This window comes from Myotis davidii, unplaced genomic scaffold (genome assembly GCF_000327345.1).
Source record: "Myotis davidii unplaced genomic scaffold, ASM32734v1 scaffold38, whole genome shotgun sequence".
NCBI classification, from domain to species: domain Eukaryota; kingdom Metazoa; phylum Chordata; class Mammalia; order Chiroptera; family Vespertilionidae; genus Myotis; species Myotis davidii.
This window is the reverse complement of record NW_006291383.1, coordinates 3,686,104-3,703,301: the sequence shown is the minus strand read 5'-3', so window position 1 is coordinate 3,703,301 and position 17,198 is coordinate 3,686,104. Positions and strand designations below refer to the sequence as shown.

General features: G+C 48.6%; 1 protein-coding gene across 1 annotated transcript in view; it reads left to right on the top strand.

Annotated features, from left to right (window-relative positions):
* Positions 1-17,198, top strand: part of LBP (lipopolysaccharide binding protein) — a 25,297-nt gene that overhangs the window by 6,136 nt on the left and 1,963 nt on the right. The window contains exons 4-16 of the mRNA XM_006764611.2: positions 28-142; positions 1,516-1,644; positions 4,620-4,775; positions 5,342-5,405; positions 6,644-6,707; positions 8,473-8,564; positions 9,332-9,508; positions 10,774-10,833; positions 11,589-11,756; positions 12,989-13,056; positions 13,591-13,633; positions 15,811-15,874; positions 16,676-16,752. Coding sequence (XP_006764674.1) covers positions 28-142; positions 1,516-1,644; positions 4,620-4,775; positions 5,342-5,405; positions 6,644-6,707; positions 8,473-8,564; positions 9,332-9,508; positions 10,774-10,833; positions 11,589-11,756; positions 12,989-13,056; positions 13,591-13,633; positions 15,811-15,874; positions 16,676-16,752 — 1,277 coding nt within the window. The remainder of the gene's footprint in view (positions 1-27; positions 143-1,515; positions 1,645-4,619; positions 4,776-5,341; positions 5,406-6,643; positions 6,708-8,472; positions 8,565-9,331; positions 9,509-10,773; positions 10,834-11,588; positions 11,757-12,988; positions 13,057-13,590; positions 13,634-15,810; positions 15,875-16,675; positions 16,753-17,198) is intronic.

Sequence of the window (17,198 nt, the reverse complement as noted above, 5' to 3'; positions counted from 1 at the left end):
TGACTCTGAGCTCCTTCCTGTCCACAGTGGCCAAGGAGGGGCTGGTGGCCCTGCAGGATGAGCTGCATAGAATTACGCTGCCCGACTTCACTGGGGACTTCAAGATCAAGCATGTTGGACGTGGGCACTACGAGTTCCACAGGTGGGGCTCCCTTCTGCTGGGGCCCCAAGCGGGCTGGGCAGGGAAGGGTGGGAGCCTGGAGAGGGAGGGAGAGCCCAAGGATTGAGTTGGAACCCTCTGGGACAGACAGTGGCATAGTTTCTCAACGAGTTCAGAGGGAATTCAGGGAGGGAACTGGCTCCTCTATTTGCTCATGAAACCAATATAAATGAAGGCACACTGACTGTGGACCTGAGCCTCAGTTTCCTTACCTGTGAAATGGGGATGACACTGCTACCTCCTTTGGGTAATAATAATCCAGGCTCCAGTCTGACCCCTTGGATTTAATCCGGAAGGGAAGATAGACCTTAGACTTTAGACACAGTAGCCCAAGGGTTAGAGCTGAGGTTTGAACATCTGGAAGAGTCAAGGAAGGCTTCCCAGAGGAGGTGGCATTTGAGCTGAGTCTTCAAAGGATTATTATATACTAGAGGCGCGATGCACGAAATTCATGTGCGGGTAGGGTCCCTAGGCTGGCCAGCGACCAGGGCCAATCAGGGCCTCCGGCTGCCAGCCGGGACCTTCCTTCCTTCTGTGCCCTGGTGGTCAGTGCACATCATAGTGATCAGACTCCCAAGGGGACACTTTGCATATTAGTTATATATATATATATATATATAGCTGAGCAACTGATGCTAAAAAAAAAAAAGAAGACTTGAGGTAGTGTTTGAGCGGCAGACAATGAAAGGAGGGGAATTGAGCTCAGCACTCACTCCCTCCCTGCTCATGACCATTGTTTCCTTCCTTCCTTCTTTTATTCAGTCCACCAGCAAGCGTTTATTGAGCACCTACTCGCTGCCAGGCAGATAAAAGGGAACGTGGCCATTCCTTTCCCACTGGTGGCCCACAGCAGTGTGTCATCTTGGGTTGCTGCCCTCAGCCCTTTGGCGTCTTTACTCCAGCTGCCCGTGGCCTTCCCTGAATCTGATCCTCACTCCCCCACCCACACACACCTAATGTATTAAGGGAGGGGATGGCAGGGGGAAGGAGGTGCAAACCCAGAGGGCTGTGTCCACGGGCTGTACTCCGATCCCACCCCGATGCATGAGATCTGTAGGCTTGATCCTGAGTGTGTGACTTTGGGCAAACGCCCCTCTTCTGTGAGTTTCTATTTCCTCCTCTGTGAAAGGGAACAAGGACAGTCCTGACCCCTCTGTGAGGCTGTGACACAATGGGTGCAAGGTGCTTGCCTGGCAGTGTGGTTGGTGTGGGGCGCACAGCAGGCACTTGGTACGTGAGGGGAACCAGATACCTGCCTGAAGCAGCCCTGCTGGTCCAGTTCCCACTGCGGGGAGGTACAAGGCGAGATCACGGCCCCGGCCAGGGCTGATGCTCCCTCCGTGTTCTCTCCCCAGCCTGCACATCCACAGCTGTGAGCTGCTGAGCTCTGCTCTGACTCCCCTTCCTGGCCAGGGCCTGAGCCTGTCCATCTCCAACGCCTCCATCCGGGTCGAGGGCGACTGGAAGGTGCGCAAGTCATTCGTGTAAGTTTGCTCGGCTCCCAGGCTCTCAGGCCTTTGGCCTTGGTCCCATTCTTCTCGGGTCCAAGGAGTTCCTCCCTCATCAAAAGGCCACACGGTGGATGGAGGGAGTCCATGGCCAGAGACACCCCCCCCCCTCAGGTTCCAAGTCCTGGCTCTTGGGCCAATCTCTTCCCATCTTCTGCCCCCCTGGTGGGGTGTCCGTGAGAAACGTGAGGTAATCCTGTGCTTTCTCGGTTTGCTTCCCCTGACAGCAGACCCCAAGGCTTCACGTGAAGGTACTTTATCTGGGAAATGATCTAAGGAGGCACCCGTAGGGGTTGGGGGAAGGGAGGCAGGAAGGGAAGGAAGACACTCTGAGACCCTCTGGGGACAGTGTGGGTGGAGCACCCTTCTGAGTTACCCCAACGCAGATAGGCGACCTGTCTTCCTATTTGCCATTGGTCAAGGGAGGCTCCCCAGGCACTTGGGCCCTCCAGGGTCCTTGGATGGAAGGTGGGTTTGTCTGCCGTTAAGAAATACCCCTGACTCCCAGTTGAAGCATCAGAGTTTTATTTTTCTTGCACGTCTGGAGGCTAGGGGTCCGAGATGAAGGTGTCAGAAGGTCTAGTTTCTTCTGAGTCCCCTCTCCTTGGCTTGCAGATGGCCACCCCCTGTGTGTCCTCACATGGTCACCCCTCTGTGCATGCACCCAGGCCTCTCTGCGTGTGTCCTAACTCCACTTCTAACAAGATCACCAGTCAGATGGATTAGGGCCCATCCTAGGGGGCTCGTTTTAACTTAATCACCCCTTTAAGGCTCCGTCTTCCGAGTCCTGGGGTTTAGGCCCTCTACACATGGGCTGGGGGCGGGGCCCAATTCAGCCGGTAAAAGAGGGCTGCCCAGTCTCTTCTGGGGGACCTGACCTGTCCACTTTAGACCTGCACTGTCTGCGTAGCAGCTTCTGCCGCATGCCATCACTGAGGACGTGAAAAGAGGCTGGGACGACTGTGTGAAACCCCAGATTTGAAGATTTTAGCACAAAAAGAACACAAGAAACCTCATTAATAATTTTTAGATTGATTACATGTGGAAATGATCATGACAATGAATTACTCTTTCTTTTTGCCTTTCTTAACGTGGCTACTAGAAAATTTTAATGACCAATGTGGCTCACATTATATTTCTGTTGGACAATGATGCTTTAGCAAGATGCTCAGTGTGTGTGTGTGTGTGTGTGTGTGAACTATCTATGCACATTCCTTCAATTCCATGAAAGAAATCAGACCGCACTCTTCTGCCCTGGCTTTTTTCACTGAAGTATATTCAAGATCTCTTCATAGGAGCATGTAAAGATCTACCTCATTTTTTTAAACCTTTTTTCCAATGTAAAATTTTCATTGAGGTGAAATTCACAGAATATAACATTAACCATTTTAAAGTATATACTGGTAAGTCAGTGGTGTTGGTACCTTCACAATATTGTGCAACCACCACCTGTGTCTAGTTCTAAAACATTTTGTCACCCCAAGACATAAATAACCCCATACCCATTAATCAGTCACTCCCCATTTCCCCCTCCTCTACCCTCAGGTAACCACCGGTCTGCCTTCAGTCTGTGGATTTGCCTGTTCTGGACATTTCATATCAATGGAATCACACAATATGTGACATGTTGTGTCTGGCTTCTTCACTTAGCATCATATTTTTGAGATTCATCACATTATAGCATACATCAGGACTTTATCCCTTTTTATGGATGGGTAATAGTCCATTGTATGGATAGACTACCTTTGGCCTTTTTTAAAAAAAATCCTCATCCGAGGATATGTTCATTGATTTTAGAGAGAGAGAAAGGGGGGTGGGGGAGGAGGGGAGAAACATTGATGTGAGAAACATCGACTGGTTGCCTCCCATACATGCAAGTTAGGTATGTGCCCTGACTGAGAATCGAACCCTCGACCTTTTCATTTATGGGACAATGATCCAACCAACTGAGCCACACCAGCCAGGGCTGGTCTGATCCTTTCTAAAGGCTGCATAGCATTGATGCCCACAACTCCCTGAACTGTCCCTGCTAGCTGACCTCTAGGTGGTTTTCTCTGTTTTTGCTATTACTCATGACACTTCAGTGAGCCGCCCCACACATATATCTTGGCCAGAAGAGCCACAGAGTAAAGGCTGAGAAGTCAGGTTCCTGGGCCAAAGATGTGTGTGTCATTAGGGGGGACTCCACAAATCTGTAGTCCAGAGGTGTTCGCCCAGCCACAGCGCGTGGGGCTTCTGTGGCCCCTACCTTCACAAGCACTGGCCGTTCAAACTTCAAAAGTTTTATCAAGCTGACCGGTGGAAGCTGGCATCGTAGTGATTTTTATTTTTAATAACTTTCACATGCTCGTTTGCAGTCAAACTTCCTGTTCCTGTCTTTGATGTCTTTTCTTTTTGGTTGGTTTGTCCTTTCCTTATTAATTAGTGTGAGCTTGTTCTTTGTGTATTAAGGAAATGAGCTCATATTCGAAGGAAATTAGCTCTGGCTCGCTCGTGGTGCAGTTTTGTGTGTTTTTTACTTTGCACGTGGCACTTTTTGTTCACTGAAGTTTTAATTTTCTGTGCTGGCAAGTGTACGACCATTTCCTTTGTGGCTTCTGAGAGCTGGATCCTTCCTAGAAGGGCCTTTGCCCATCCCTGACTATCAACAAGCGAACCCAGGCTTTCTTATATAGACCAAGCATGTCAAACTCAGAGGCTAACACGGGCCAAATAAACAAGGCATGCAGCCTGCGGGCTGCGAGTTGGATATGCTTGTTATAGATGTTTTTATGGACTTCTTTGTAATAAATCTTTGCTTTGTAATAGTATTTGTAAAATTTTTTGTAATGAAATTTTGGCTCCAGCTCCACTTATTTTGGGGTGAGAACTGGGCTTCAGATTTCATATTTCCCCCCACACGGTGGCTGACCTCACCTAGGAATCCACCATTCTTCTCTCATCTCCTCCAGGAGGCTACACGGCTCCTTTGACGTGCACATCAAGGGCATGACCATTTCCGTCAACCTGGTCCTGGGCAGTGAGCCCTCGGGGAGGCCCACGGTCACTGCCTCCAGCTGCAGCACCCACATCCGTGATGTGGAGGTGGACATGTCAGGACATTTGGGGTAGGTCACCACAGGGGCAGTGCCAGCTGGACCCCTGGCTGCAGCCCGAGGTCCAGCCAGCCAGCCAGCCGGCGACCTGGCCTCTGACAAGCACAAAGGTCCAGGCGTAATGCACGAGCCCGTCACGGCACTTGGAGGTTGTTATTGGGGACACTGCTGAGATGGACAGATTCCAGCCAGGAGTCCTGGGGAGCCATTTCCACCAGACGTTTTCAGGAACTACCTCAGGCCAATGAAATGTGGCTGTTGGAGGAACACCAGGGCTTTGGGCCAAAGGAGAGTTTATGAAAAACATACAAGCCCTTGGGCAAGTGTCTTTGAGTGGAGTGTCCTTGATTAGGGAAATGTGGGTTCTTAAGCCCCTCCCCCAATTCGACTGAATTCGCTTGGGGCGCAGCAGGGGCCGGGATGCCAGATGCCCTGAATCAGTGAGTGTGCCGGGAGCTGGGACTCTGGGTCACAGCAGGTACCACACTGGGGCAGGGAGGGCCTGGCTTTCCCGGTGGCCCCGCCGACACTGTGCTCAGTGGCATACAGCTGGCCTTACCCTGTGCTCCATTCCCCAGGTGGCTGCTGAATCTCTTCCACAACCAGATCGAGTCCAGATTCCGAGAAATACTGGAGAGGAAGGTAAGAATGTCAGTTCCACGCAAGGGCTGGACTCAAGTCATACGTGGGCCAAGGCCCAGAGAGAACAAGTCACCTGCCGCAGGTGGCAGAGCTGGTGGGTCAGCTGGGCCGGCACGTAGGTCTCTGGACTCCGCGTCTGTCCTGTAAAGCAGAGAACGGTTAGATGCTTGGCCAAGGGTCGGAAGCAGGGGCCGGCAAACTCCCGCCCCACCCCCCGCTTGGTCTTGCTCATGGGCCCCCACTACCCTACAAAGGCCCAAAGGAAAAGCAGCATTTAGATGCCTGCAGCACCCAGGCAGGAAACCGGTGTGAACCGGGTGAGAACCCGGGTCCTACTTGGGCAAGCACATGAGCACCTGCCTTGGGAGGGCAGGCAGTGACAGTGTCAGTTTTTCCCATTTAAAAACGTATGTGAAACCTCCAAATTGTTATATCTCTGGCCCAAACAAAAACGTTTCACTCCCATTTCGGAGGTATCATTCGCCTGGAGCTGTGTCTGTAGCAGTGTGTGCCTGGGGAGGGGGAAAGTAATGGAGGAGGAAAGAGGGAAATACACATTCATATCCCTGCGTCTTGGTCCAAGGTCTGCTTGGGCTCTGAGTGCCCCCTGGTGGTTGAGTCGGAATAGCGGGCATCCCCACAGACGGGTGTGGCAAGCTGCATTCTGTGCCTGGTCTTCTGGGGTCCTGGGGTCTAGGTGAGTGTGGGAAACATGCAAATGTGCTTCTCCAGCACCTCACTGCCATGTGGTACTGAGTCGGAGGACGCAGAGAGCAGTGAGCAACCCAGCCAGCCTGTTAAGTGATGACATTTGGAAGTACCTACTTTAAATACACACTTATTTGGATGGCAGATCTCCGTACTATCCAGTTCTGCTCTTCCCCTCTACATTCCAGGAGCCCGGGGTGGCTCCAAAGAACTGTCTGCAATGGGGGAGCTCAGGGCAGTGTCCCCTGCCAGTGTCCACTCATCAGGCTGTGTAGGCGGCTCCCTAACTCAGATGTCCAGCCCTGGGATCGACTTGGGAAGGTCTGATTGGTCCCTGTTGGGGTCCATGTAGGGACCTAAGTCTCTCAGATTATTTCTGTTTGTTCAGTGCCTGGCACATAGTAAGTACTTACACATTTTTATAAAATCAATGAGCAATGAGCAAATATGTGACATGTGACTAAAGCAATTAGCACAGCGCCAGCCCCAAGCCAGGGAACTCACTCAGGCTTTCTCTCCCATCCTTTCAGGTTTGCGAAATTATCCAGAAATCGGTGACTTCTGACCTACAGCCTTACCTCCAAACTCTTCCAGGTAGGGTGCCCCCACCCCCAACAGACAGTTTATTTCTATTAATTCTCATAAGAGCATATATGTATCCTACAAAATCTTAAGTGGGACAGAAGTATAGAAAGTAAAAATTAAAAGTCCCTTTTTCTCCTCAAATTTTCTTCCAAGAGGTAATCTCTGTGTTGGGTGTATCCTCTTCAATATTTTCTTTGCATATACAAATATGCATATACATATACATACACATGTGCATATGAACATACATTCATATATATTCCTTTGTTCACGAATATAGATGCATATGCATAATTGTAATATTAATGTACACAGGACAGACATTGTCCTTGTGTAACTTGTATATGTTGAAGATCTTTCTATATCAGTGCATATCAATTGATCTCATTAAAAAAAATCTCTTTGTGGAAGTCAATACTTAGAGAAAAGTGCTCCCATTATAAGTGAACAGCTTGAAGAATCTTGACAAACTGAACACATATATACCAGCTCCCAGATCAATATACAGAATATGATTGCTCTCTCGGGTCTCCTTCTGCCACTACCCACCGCTCCACGGTAACTACTACCCCACCTTCTACCAGCAAAAGCTAGTTTTGCATTTTGTCCATGGATGGAGCCTTGCAGCACTTAAAGTCTTTTACCAAAAGCAAAGGCTTTCTTTGTTCAACCTTAAAATGAATTTGGCCCGTGTTGTTGCAAACCGTGAGCTCATTCATTCTCCTTGCTGTGTAGTATTCCACTGAGTCAAAGTCCCTCCATTCTACTGTTGAAGGTCATTTGGGTAGTTTCAGTTTTAGACCATTAAGCATAGCACTGCTATGAATATTCTAGCTCATGTAACGCACTAGGAGTTACACTAGGAGTGAAATTGCAGGCTCACCTGGTATGCATGGTTTCAACATGATGGGAGCCTGACAAACAGCTTTCCAACAGAGTTGTAACAGACCTCATTTTAGTAGCTGTGTAGTAGTCCCTCCGATGGCTGTGTCTTCATTTATTTATTAAGTCCCCAGGCTCTGGGCATGCAGGCTTGGTCCCCTCCTTTGCTATTGCCCATAGGCGGCACCTCGCCCAACCTCCTTGCCTGCACATGTGAGTGTATCGTAGCACAGTCCTCAAAAGTGGAGACCCTGGGTCCAGGATGCACATGTCAAGTTTGTGGTTCGCTCCCCGACAAATAGCCTGAGGTGTCCTCTGATAGCATGGCCCCTACGCTCACCTGTGGGCATCCCCCTCCAGTGGAGGCCCAGGCGGGCACAGACAACCCTGTGTGAGATATAGATCCCCTGTTCCTCCAGGGCGTTAGGGGAGAGAGTCTGAGCCCTCTGCACATGCCGACCTTCCTGGCTAATTGGTTTGTGTTGATAGGAGGCCACTTTCCCCTCAGTTGTAAACTTGGGGAGCAATACCCTTGGTCAGAGAATTCTCCCCATTGTGTAGCTTCCTTGGCATGAAGCTCCTGGTGTGAATGGGCTCCTCTCGCCCTCAGGGTGTGTGTGTGTGTGTGCGCGCGTGCACACGCGTGACCTTGGAACCCACTCACGCTCAGGCAGAGCACACCCCTCCCCCGAAGGCTAATCCACTAGTGGGACCAAAGGCCCAGCTGGTCTCTCTCTTACGAAGCAGCTCTTTGCCCAGGGCTGGGTTGGGTGGAGGGTCTGGAGGCAGAGGGGCAGGGGCTCTGAAGGAAGTCACCGGAGTGTAGGTCAGTCAGAGCCCTCACCCCTTCTCCTCGTCTGGCTCCTGATTCTGCCCCTCCCCTGGTTCACAGTCACGACAGAGATCGACAGTTTCGCTGGCATTGATTACAGCCTAATGGAGGCCCCTCGGGCAGCGGCCCAAATGCTGGACGTGATGTTGAAGGTGAGGGTCCTGGAGCAGGGGCTTGGGTGGGTCCTGCCTCAGCGAGGCATTCGTCCCCCAAGATCAGCTCTTTCTTGGAGCCTCCCGTCCGCCTGGCTCAGCTCTGTCCTCATCTCCCCTGGTTCCAGCTGTGCTGAGGGCGGGGCAACCGGGAGTGGTGGGGAGTGTTCCCGGGGCCAGGCTCCTCTCACAAGGGTCTGGTCTGAAAACTCCTAGGTTTGTAGCTCCCCCTCCTGTCCCTCCTCTCCTTCACCTTGCCCACCGTGCAGATGAGCTCAATCAGGAGGTCCGGCCAATAGGTCTTGTGGGTTAATACACCAAAGCTGGTGAGTGTTTTATTAACCCCTTCCCCAACAATTTTTTTGTTAAAAACGTTTCTTTTTCAGACTAATTTTTTTATTTTGGTCCTATATAGTATTTTTGATGCTGGTTATGAAAACAGTTTGTAACTCGTCTTCCTATAAACCATATTTTTTTACCATATTTTCTTAGTATACTCGTCGACGACTGAAAAAGAACATTTTGTGAAAACGAGTATACACGTTTCTGCCGGGGAAGGGGTTAAGGGATTCGGACATGCACCACTTTAGGAAAGGAAAGACACAAAGGAAAACGCCTTTAATGGTGGAGTTTCAGGCAGTGTCTCTAGCCAATGCCACCCCTCCACCCCTGCCTCCCCATCAACCTGTATAGTGACTACTTAGCTCAGGAGTCCAGCCCTGAGGTAAACTTTGAAAATTCAAATGGGCCTTATTTTCTCTCTCCAGGCTGAAATTTTTAACCGTGAACATCGCACCCCAGTTGCTTTCCTTGCTCCTGTCATGAGCCTTCCTGAGGAACACACCCGAATGGTCTACTTTGCCATCTCTGATTATGTCTTCAACACAGCCAGCCTGGTATATCATGAGGCAGGGTACCTGAACTTCTCCATCACAGATGATGTGGTGAGGCTGGCGACAGAATAATGCTTACAAATGATGATGTAACCTGGCTTCTCTTCCTTCTTTCCTTTCTGCCTGATTTACATCAGCGAAGTAATAAATTATGACTAAGGAAAAAGGGGGGGACCAGGAAAAATATGTCAGTACAATTTCCCTTTTCACTTTGGCTGCCGGGAAGCTCAAAATCTAAGTTCTTTCTTATAACAACTGTGGACGACTTTGTGGCTTGCTTGTCTGTGTTTTATTCTCTCCCCCTTCCCTCAGTCTAGATCTGTTATTCTAATTCATAATTTCTCTCATTCTGATAGATTGTAGGTTGTTTTTTTAAAAAAGATTTTAGAGAATGAAATGCATAAAGTTACATGGAAGAGTAAATTAAGACCAAGTTAAAAATAAAGCACAATTATGAAGACACTGGACCCATAAATATCTGTCTGGGAGCTTCCTTGTAGCCAAAGTAAAAAGGAACATGATTTAGTGATTCGTGGTAAAAAGCAGAAACAAAGTTCTAGCACTTACCTCTAAAACAACGTTCTCAAATGTGGCTTTGTATAAGGGATACTGAATCTTAGAGTGGATCACATCTTTAATATTTCTGGGTTTTGGAAGGTTATTTCTAGTAGCTCTTGTAGCCCGTGAACAATGTCAGGATGGTGGGGAAAACACAGGGTGGTCCAATTTGGATGATCCAGTTTCCCTGGTGATAAATCAGGGACCACCTGGTGAATGACTGGATGACTTTTCCTCCCATCATCACATCTGATTCCCCCATCCCACGGTGCTACAGTCCTTTCTCTTGCAGACGGGATCACATAACTGTGTTTTACCGAGTGCCCACTATATGCTAGGCCTTGTGCCAGATGTGTTGTACCCACCATTTCACTGAACCCTCACGATGCCATGATAGGTGGGGACTATTCTTAACCAGTTTCACAGGTGAGGGAGTCGAAGCTCAGAGAGGTGAAGGGAGTGGCCCGAGACCACATCATGACAAAGCCAGGAGCCAAACCTAGTCTGTGTGACTGCAAATCCCTCTGTCATGAACCCTCTAAGCGGGTCCCGCATGTTCCTGTGCCCCACAGAGAGCAGAGGGTCCCTGCGGTCTCATGTAACCCTGTTGAATGACGGACAGGCCTCTTGTCACTGCCATGGAAACCCCGGGCATTCGAGACGTTCCAGTCCGAAACACCTGCCACCTCTCCCTCTCTGTTCAGACCTTCAGTTCTGGAAGGAGCACCCTAAAACTTCTTTGCGTCTCTTCACTGCAGGTTCCACCGACCTCCAACATCCGACTGACCACCAAGTCCTTCCGCGCCTTCGTCCCCCGGGTAAGGCTCCCCTCGGCCCTCGGTGGTGCAGGCCAGCCTTCAGGGGTCTCTCCTTAAAACCCACAGGCTCCTCTCAGCTTGACCAAGAGTCAGAAGACAACAATGAGACCCTCAGTGAAGGCCAGAGTGCTGCAGGCTTTGGGACTTTCCTCCCTTCAAAGCCCCAATAGCACTGGCCTGAGGGCCGGGTCTCCTGGGACCACAGGTGGCCCAGCCTTACAGGTGCCATGTGAGAATCCCAAGGAATGCCATCATGACCCATGCACAACGGAACACAATGCGTGGCGACTGTCCCTGATCTAACCCCACTGGGCATTACGTTGTCTGTAAGGTTTTGTGTTTGTTTGTTTTTTAATATGTATTTCTTTATTGATTTCAGAGAGGAAGGAAGGAGAGAGAGAAATATCAATGATGAGAGAGAATCGTTGATTGGCTGCCTCCTGCACGCCCCCTACTGGGGATCGAGCCCGCAACCCAGGCATGTGCCCTTGGCTGGAATCAAACCTGGGACCCTTCAGTCCGCAGGCCAAGCCAAACTGGCTAGGGCTGTCTGTAAGGTTTTGCCATGATAATGTCTGCTCCCTGTGTTCATGGAACGGTGTCCTATGACGCCGCTAAGAGAAAAAGGCACAGAGCATGTTATGGGAGTCAAACCCCCCAGAAAGCACGCTCAGAGTTACCTGTCGCCCTCCAGGCTCTCCCGGCAAACCCGCACGTTTCCTTCTCTTGACATAATCTCCTCATTCTGCCCCCAGTTGGCCAAACGCTACCCCAACATGAACTTGGAGCTCCAGGGAAGAGTGGTCTCTGCCCCCGTCCTGAACTTCAGCCCCGGGAACCTGTCCTTGGCCCCCCGGATGGAGGTTGAGGGCTTTGTGCTCCTGCCTAACTCCGCCAGGGAGCTTATCTTCCAGCTCGGCGTGGTGAGGTTTGCTTTTGCAAATGCTGTTCCTTTTCCCCGTGTGCTTCCCCCCGCTCACCACCGGGCTGGTTCCTTCAGATCTCAACTTGAATACCACTTCCTCAAAGAGGCCTTTCTCGATTGCTCTTACCCCGATGCACCTTGGGCTCCTTGTCATTTTTCTCTTGTAGCACCCAATTAATTTACTTCATTACATTTATTTTGAATAGACTTAGGCAGTTGATGGCAGGTTTATTTGTTTAATGTAGTTATCTCCCACCAAGTGAGTCTGGGCTGCTGTGGGAAGGAAGATATAGGGTCTTTGACCTGTTGGCTCTGCATCTATAGCTGACCCCTGAAGACTACATTTCCCAGGATCCCTGGCAGCACTCTGACATCAGCTAGGTCAGCCCATCGAAGGCACTATCAAGAGAATGGAGGGCAGGAGGAAGGAAGAAGCGGAGTATTTTTTCCTCTCTTTGTCTAGGACAGAGACCGGGGGAGTGACTGCCTCCTCCACGGTGGCTCCCATAACCCCAGCTCTCTCTGTTCCTCTGGCCTTGAGGTGGAAGTAGCTTCCTGCCTCTGATAATCCCTGAGTGGCCACTTCAACTCTCTTTATTTTTTGGCTTTTCAGCAATTCCTTCTCTTGTATCACCAAGTCCCTGGGTTACATTCCCTCTGAGTTAAACACCGAGAGCCGCCCCCCCCCAAGGGGACCCTGTCTTCTAGGGAAGGGATTCGGAGCCTTTGGGGACTCTTGCTCACTGGGCGGAGAATTTTGTTCTTTTCTTTTAGGTTTGAAACTCAACAAGACACATTTCTGGAAGGGTAATTGCGCCCACATGCTATATCGATAACTTGATATTGTTATGAGAATTTTTGCCACCAATATATTTCAAATGAAAGTATAATCTATTATTACTATCATGGCTATTGCTCTTCCCAGGGCTGAATCTGAGTCCTGACATAGCTAGAAGTGAGCCCTTTGAGATCTCAGGGACAGGCACTCTACACTTGCTCTCAGTAGTCTGTTCAAAGTTTACTGTTCTCATGGTCAACCATTTCAAGTGAAAATGGTTCAAGTTAAGTTCAAACATCAAGCACCTACAGTGAACCTTCTGGGAGTCTATAGCCTACTAGCAGGTGCCTGCTTTAATTCATCGAGCTGTTTATTTAGAGAAGACAGCTGATCCTCGTAGTTCGTGACAGCCTCCCTCACTCAGACCTGTTCCCTTCTCCTGGACTCTCCAGACCACTAACCTGTCGGCCACGTTGACCTTCAACGCCAGCAAGATCACCGGGTTCCTGAAGCCAGAAAAGTAAGTCAGCCTCCCACCCACATGGGGGCGCTCAACCAGGCTTGCTCCGTCTGGCTGGCACTCGCTGATTTTCTAACTGGAGGTGGGGATGTGACCAGGTCCTCCTGTCAATGTTAGGGGCCCAGCATTTAAGAGGGAAACGTAAATCTTGCCCCAGTTAGCCAAATTCTTTTGCCCCTCTGGCCCCGCTTCCACCAACTTCCTTTCCACCTAAGCCCCATTACTTCCAGTCTTCTACAGAAGGTAGCAGTACTGCTGTTTCTTAATCTACGAATTTTAGACATCGGCTATCCTGACTTCCTGAAGTGATAAAGATTGAGCTCTTTTACACTACTCCCCTCCCCTCTTTGAGTCTTCCCAATAAGGTGATAGCATTGTTTTTAGCTAGTCATCTTTTTCACGCCCGCCCCTACCCCGCCCGTGGCCGTGTGCCTTCTCAAGCCAGTGCCTCCTTCTTTCCAGGGAACGCCACGTGGCTTAGCTATCCCATGGGCATAGTACCCACATCTCTGAATCATTTCTGATCTGTTGTAGGGTACAAGTGGAACTGAAAGAATCTAAAGCCGGACTATTCAATGTAAGTTATTATTGTTTTTGTTTATCAATATTATTGTTTTGGTTGGGGTATTGATTAATTCAGAGCCTTTACTAAGCAATGCTACACGGTGCCTAAGAGTAGAAAATGGAAAAGGAGAAGAGCCATTCTCTGCCCTAGAAAAGTATAGAAGCTCTCAAGGACTTAAAACCCAGGGCGAAGCAAAAGTTACATCCCAATGTAAGGCAGTCTATCATTAAATCTCCTGTTGGACCAATTTTTTTATTTTTATTTATTTTTATTTTTTTTTAAAAAACAAAACATGAATAAATTTATTTTATAAAACAACAAATGAAGAAGTTCATTTGCCTTCTGAGACATGTCCCGAAAGTCTGGTACATGTGTCCCACCAGAAGGACCAATTTTTTTAAACTGCAAGGAATAGAAAGCCAACTAAAAATGTCTTAAGCATATGAGCCAATTTTTTAGACTCATGTGATTAAAAAACAACCACAAAACAAAAACAATGAAGACGACTAAGGCTAGAGATTCCAGGCATAGCTGGACCCAGGTGCTCAAATTAATGCACCAAGAATCTCCATCTCTCTGTTTGCTTTTATCAGTGTTGGCTTTATTCTCAGGCAAGTTATTCCCATTGGTGAAAAACCTCTAAATTTCCTGTGGTTTCATTTAAAAAAAACCCACAGAATCCCTGTGCTAGCTCTCATTAGATCAACCTTAGCCATGTGCCCATTCTTTAGCCAATCGCAATGGCCAGAAATACGACAAGGCCAGTCAGCCACGTTTCCTGGAGCCAGAATTTGCCATCCCCAGCAGTATGGACTGAAATTGGAAAGGGGGTTCCCAGGAGGAAAATAGGGACTTGTATTAAAACAAGAGAAATTAATTGCTGGGCACACAAAATGAAAAGATGATTTTCACAAAGAGGAAAAAAAGTGGTGAAATCGTCCCCTATTAAAGGAGGAAAGAGAATGGGAAGATGGGTGTGGGCTGAAGCAATCATGGGGAAGTTTCTGAAAAGAGAGACGGTGGGGTGATGGCAGCTGCTCCTCACAGGCCGAGGAGGAGATGGGAAGACTTGAACTTGTGGTAGTTGTTTTCCTCTTCAGCGTCCCAAGGATACTGACCTCTGACCACACTCACCTGTCCTCCTCTCCCAGGCTTTCCCTTAAGTTCTTATGAAGAGGAAATAAACACATAAAGTGTGGAGAGACACTGTGCACAGGGTCCCCAAAGAATGACTCCTTTCAGAGAACAAAGTGGACAATGACACACTAATATTGTACCTGGGCATGGCATGTAAATGCTCTAAAACATTTGTAAAACATAAGATTCACCCAAAGAGTACTCATTAAGTTTTTGGAACATATGATAAAAAAAACAACCCAGAACTATAGAATCAGATAAATCTGGATTTAAATTCTGACCCTGCAGCCCAGTGTCTAACAAGCCACTTTCATTCTGATGGCCTCAGTTTTCTTATCCATAAAATGGGGACATTGATGTCAACTTAAAGGGGTTATTGTAAAGACTAAAGCAGATATATGTAATGCTTTGGGTCCTACACCTGGCACATAGTGAATATTAAAACTTGTGTATCTTGCCCTGACTGGTTTGGCTCAGTGGATAGAGCGTCGGCCTGCGGACTAAAGGGTCCCAGGTTCGATTCTGGTCAAGGGCATGTATCTTGGTTGCGGCGTGTGCAGGAGACAGCTAATCGATGTTTCTCTCTCTCATTGATGTTTCTAACTCTCGATCCCTCCACTTCCTCTCTGTAAAAAAATCAATAAAATATATTTTAAAAAAAACTTGTGTATCTTAAATTTTGTTTATTACACAAGTAATCCAGGAAAAAATTCTCACTGTAAAAAACTGTTTTTGAATATTTAAGACAAGGCTAAGCCAAACTTCAATGTTCTTCCTAGAGGAAAGATGGTTGAGTGTGTAGTCTTCCAACATTTTTCTCTTTTTACACACATGTAAGTGTACATCTTGATGTAGGTATCTATCTGAAATTTGCTTTTTCCAAGTCTTTTGCCATGTCAGCACATACTGTACCATGTTACCTCCAGGGTGGCTGTGTGGAGGTTTATTGGTGGACAATATGGTGCATGTGGTCACAGTGTTCTCTGCCAGATGGAGAACGCTGTGACCAGGCGAACAGTGGCCACATGTGCCATTCTCCTGTTCTCCACCAGGTGGAGCTGTTAGAGGCGCTGCTCAACTACTACATTCTCAACACCCTCTACTCGGAGGTCAATGGTAAGTATCACTATAGATTTTTCCAAGTCAAGAGTGGACACTGCTTTGGGGGGAAAGAGAGCTGGACTTAGAGTTGGGAGACAGGGTTCTCCTGTAGGCTATGAAACCTGGGCAAGTCACTTACCTATGAACGCCAGGGGCCTGTCTTCGCAATGGGAGTGTTGAAGTCCACCTCATCTCCCTCCAGGGCTTAATGAAGGCCGGGGCCTGGGGCAACAATTCAGAGCACAGGAAACTCCTTCTGAGAGAAGAAGAGACTCACAGAGGGGCCCCCCCCCTCCCCCCGAAGTGGCAAGGGAAAGACTAAAGACCTAGTTCATATAGAGAGCACAAGACAGCCCCCTCTAAACTCACATTTCTGATTCGGTTGCCAACACCCTTTAAACATATAAGCATAAAGACCTAAGCCCTGTTTCATTTGGCTGCAATAGAAAGCAACATGGGGGTGGAGGGCAGATGCCCACGGCTTCTTATCATGAGTGCATCCCGCCCCATGCCTACCACTCCTTCCAAATAGCCTCATGCGGCCAGCTCGGGCTCCTGTAGCAGCCTTCCTGGGGTTAAATCCCAGCTCGACCCCTTTCTAGCTGTGTGAGCAAGGATAAGTTACTCAGCCACTCTGTGGCTCAATTTCCTTATCTGTAAAATGAGAATTATAATCCTATCTACTTCACAATCTTTGGTGATAATTAAATGAGACTATACTGTGTATAGAGTTTGCACAGAGGCCTTTTAAAAAAAAATTCTTTGTCTATAATTGTTATTAACAAATTTCTCTCAATGTTGTGCCTCAACCTCCAGCTAAACTGGCATCGGGCTTCCCCCTTCCTCTGCTAAAACATATTCAGCTCTACGACCCTGTTGTCCAGATCCACAAGGTGAGTGGGTTCAGGGGGCTCAGGCGGTTTGGGGAGGGGACTGGTAAGCTTTCCAGGTTCAGAGGCCAAAGCTCAGAGGGTGAGGTCCAGCCCAGCCCTGCAGCTGGGAAAGCCTGGCCTGGGGTGGGATGCTAACGGCCACGAAGCCATCCACCTGTCCTTCCAAAGTGGTGCTTCTGTGGGAGCGGAAGGTAGTTGACACGGTCAGTGCTAAACTGCCTTCTACCCCTCACCGTGAGTGACCAGGGGCGGCTGCAACACCAGCTCATTTTTAGATACTGTAATCCTAAGTATGCCACAGGCTGAGTTCTAAAAGCCATCTGTAGCTTTTTAAAATGTCTTCTAAATTGTTAAGTGGAAGAGCTTTATTATAAGCTAGTGGTCCAGTGCATGAAATTTGTGCACAGGGAGCAGGGGCGGTATGTGTCCCTCAGCCCGTCTTGCAC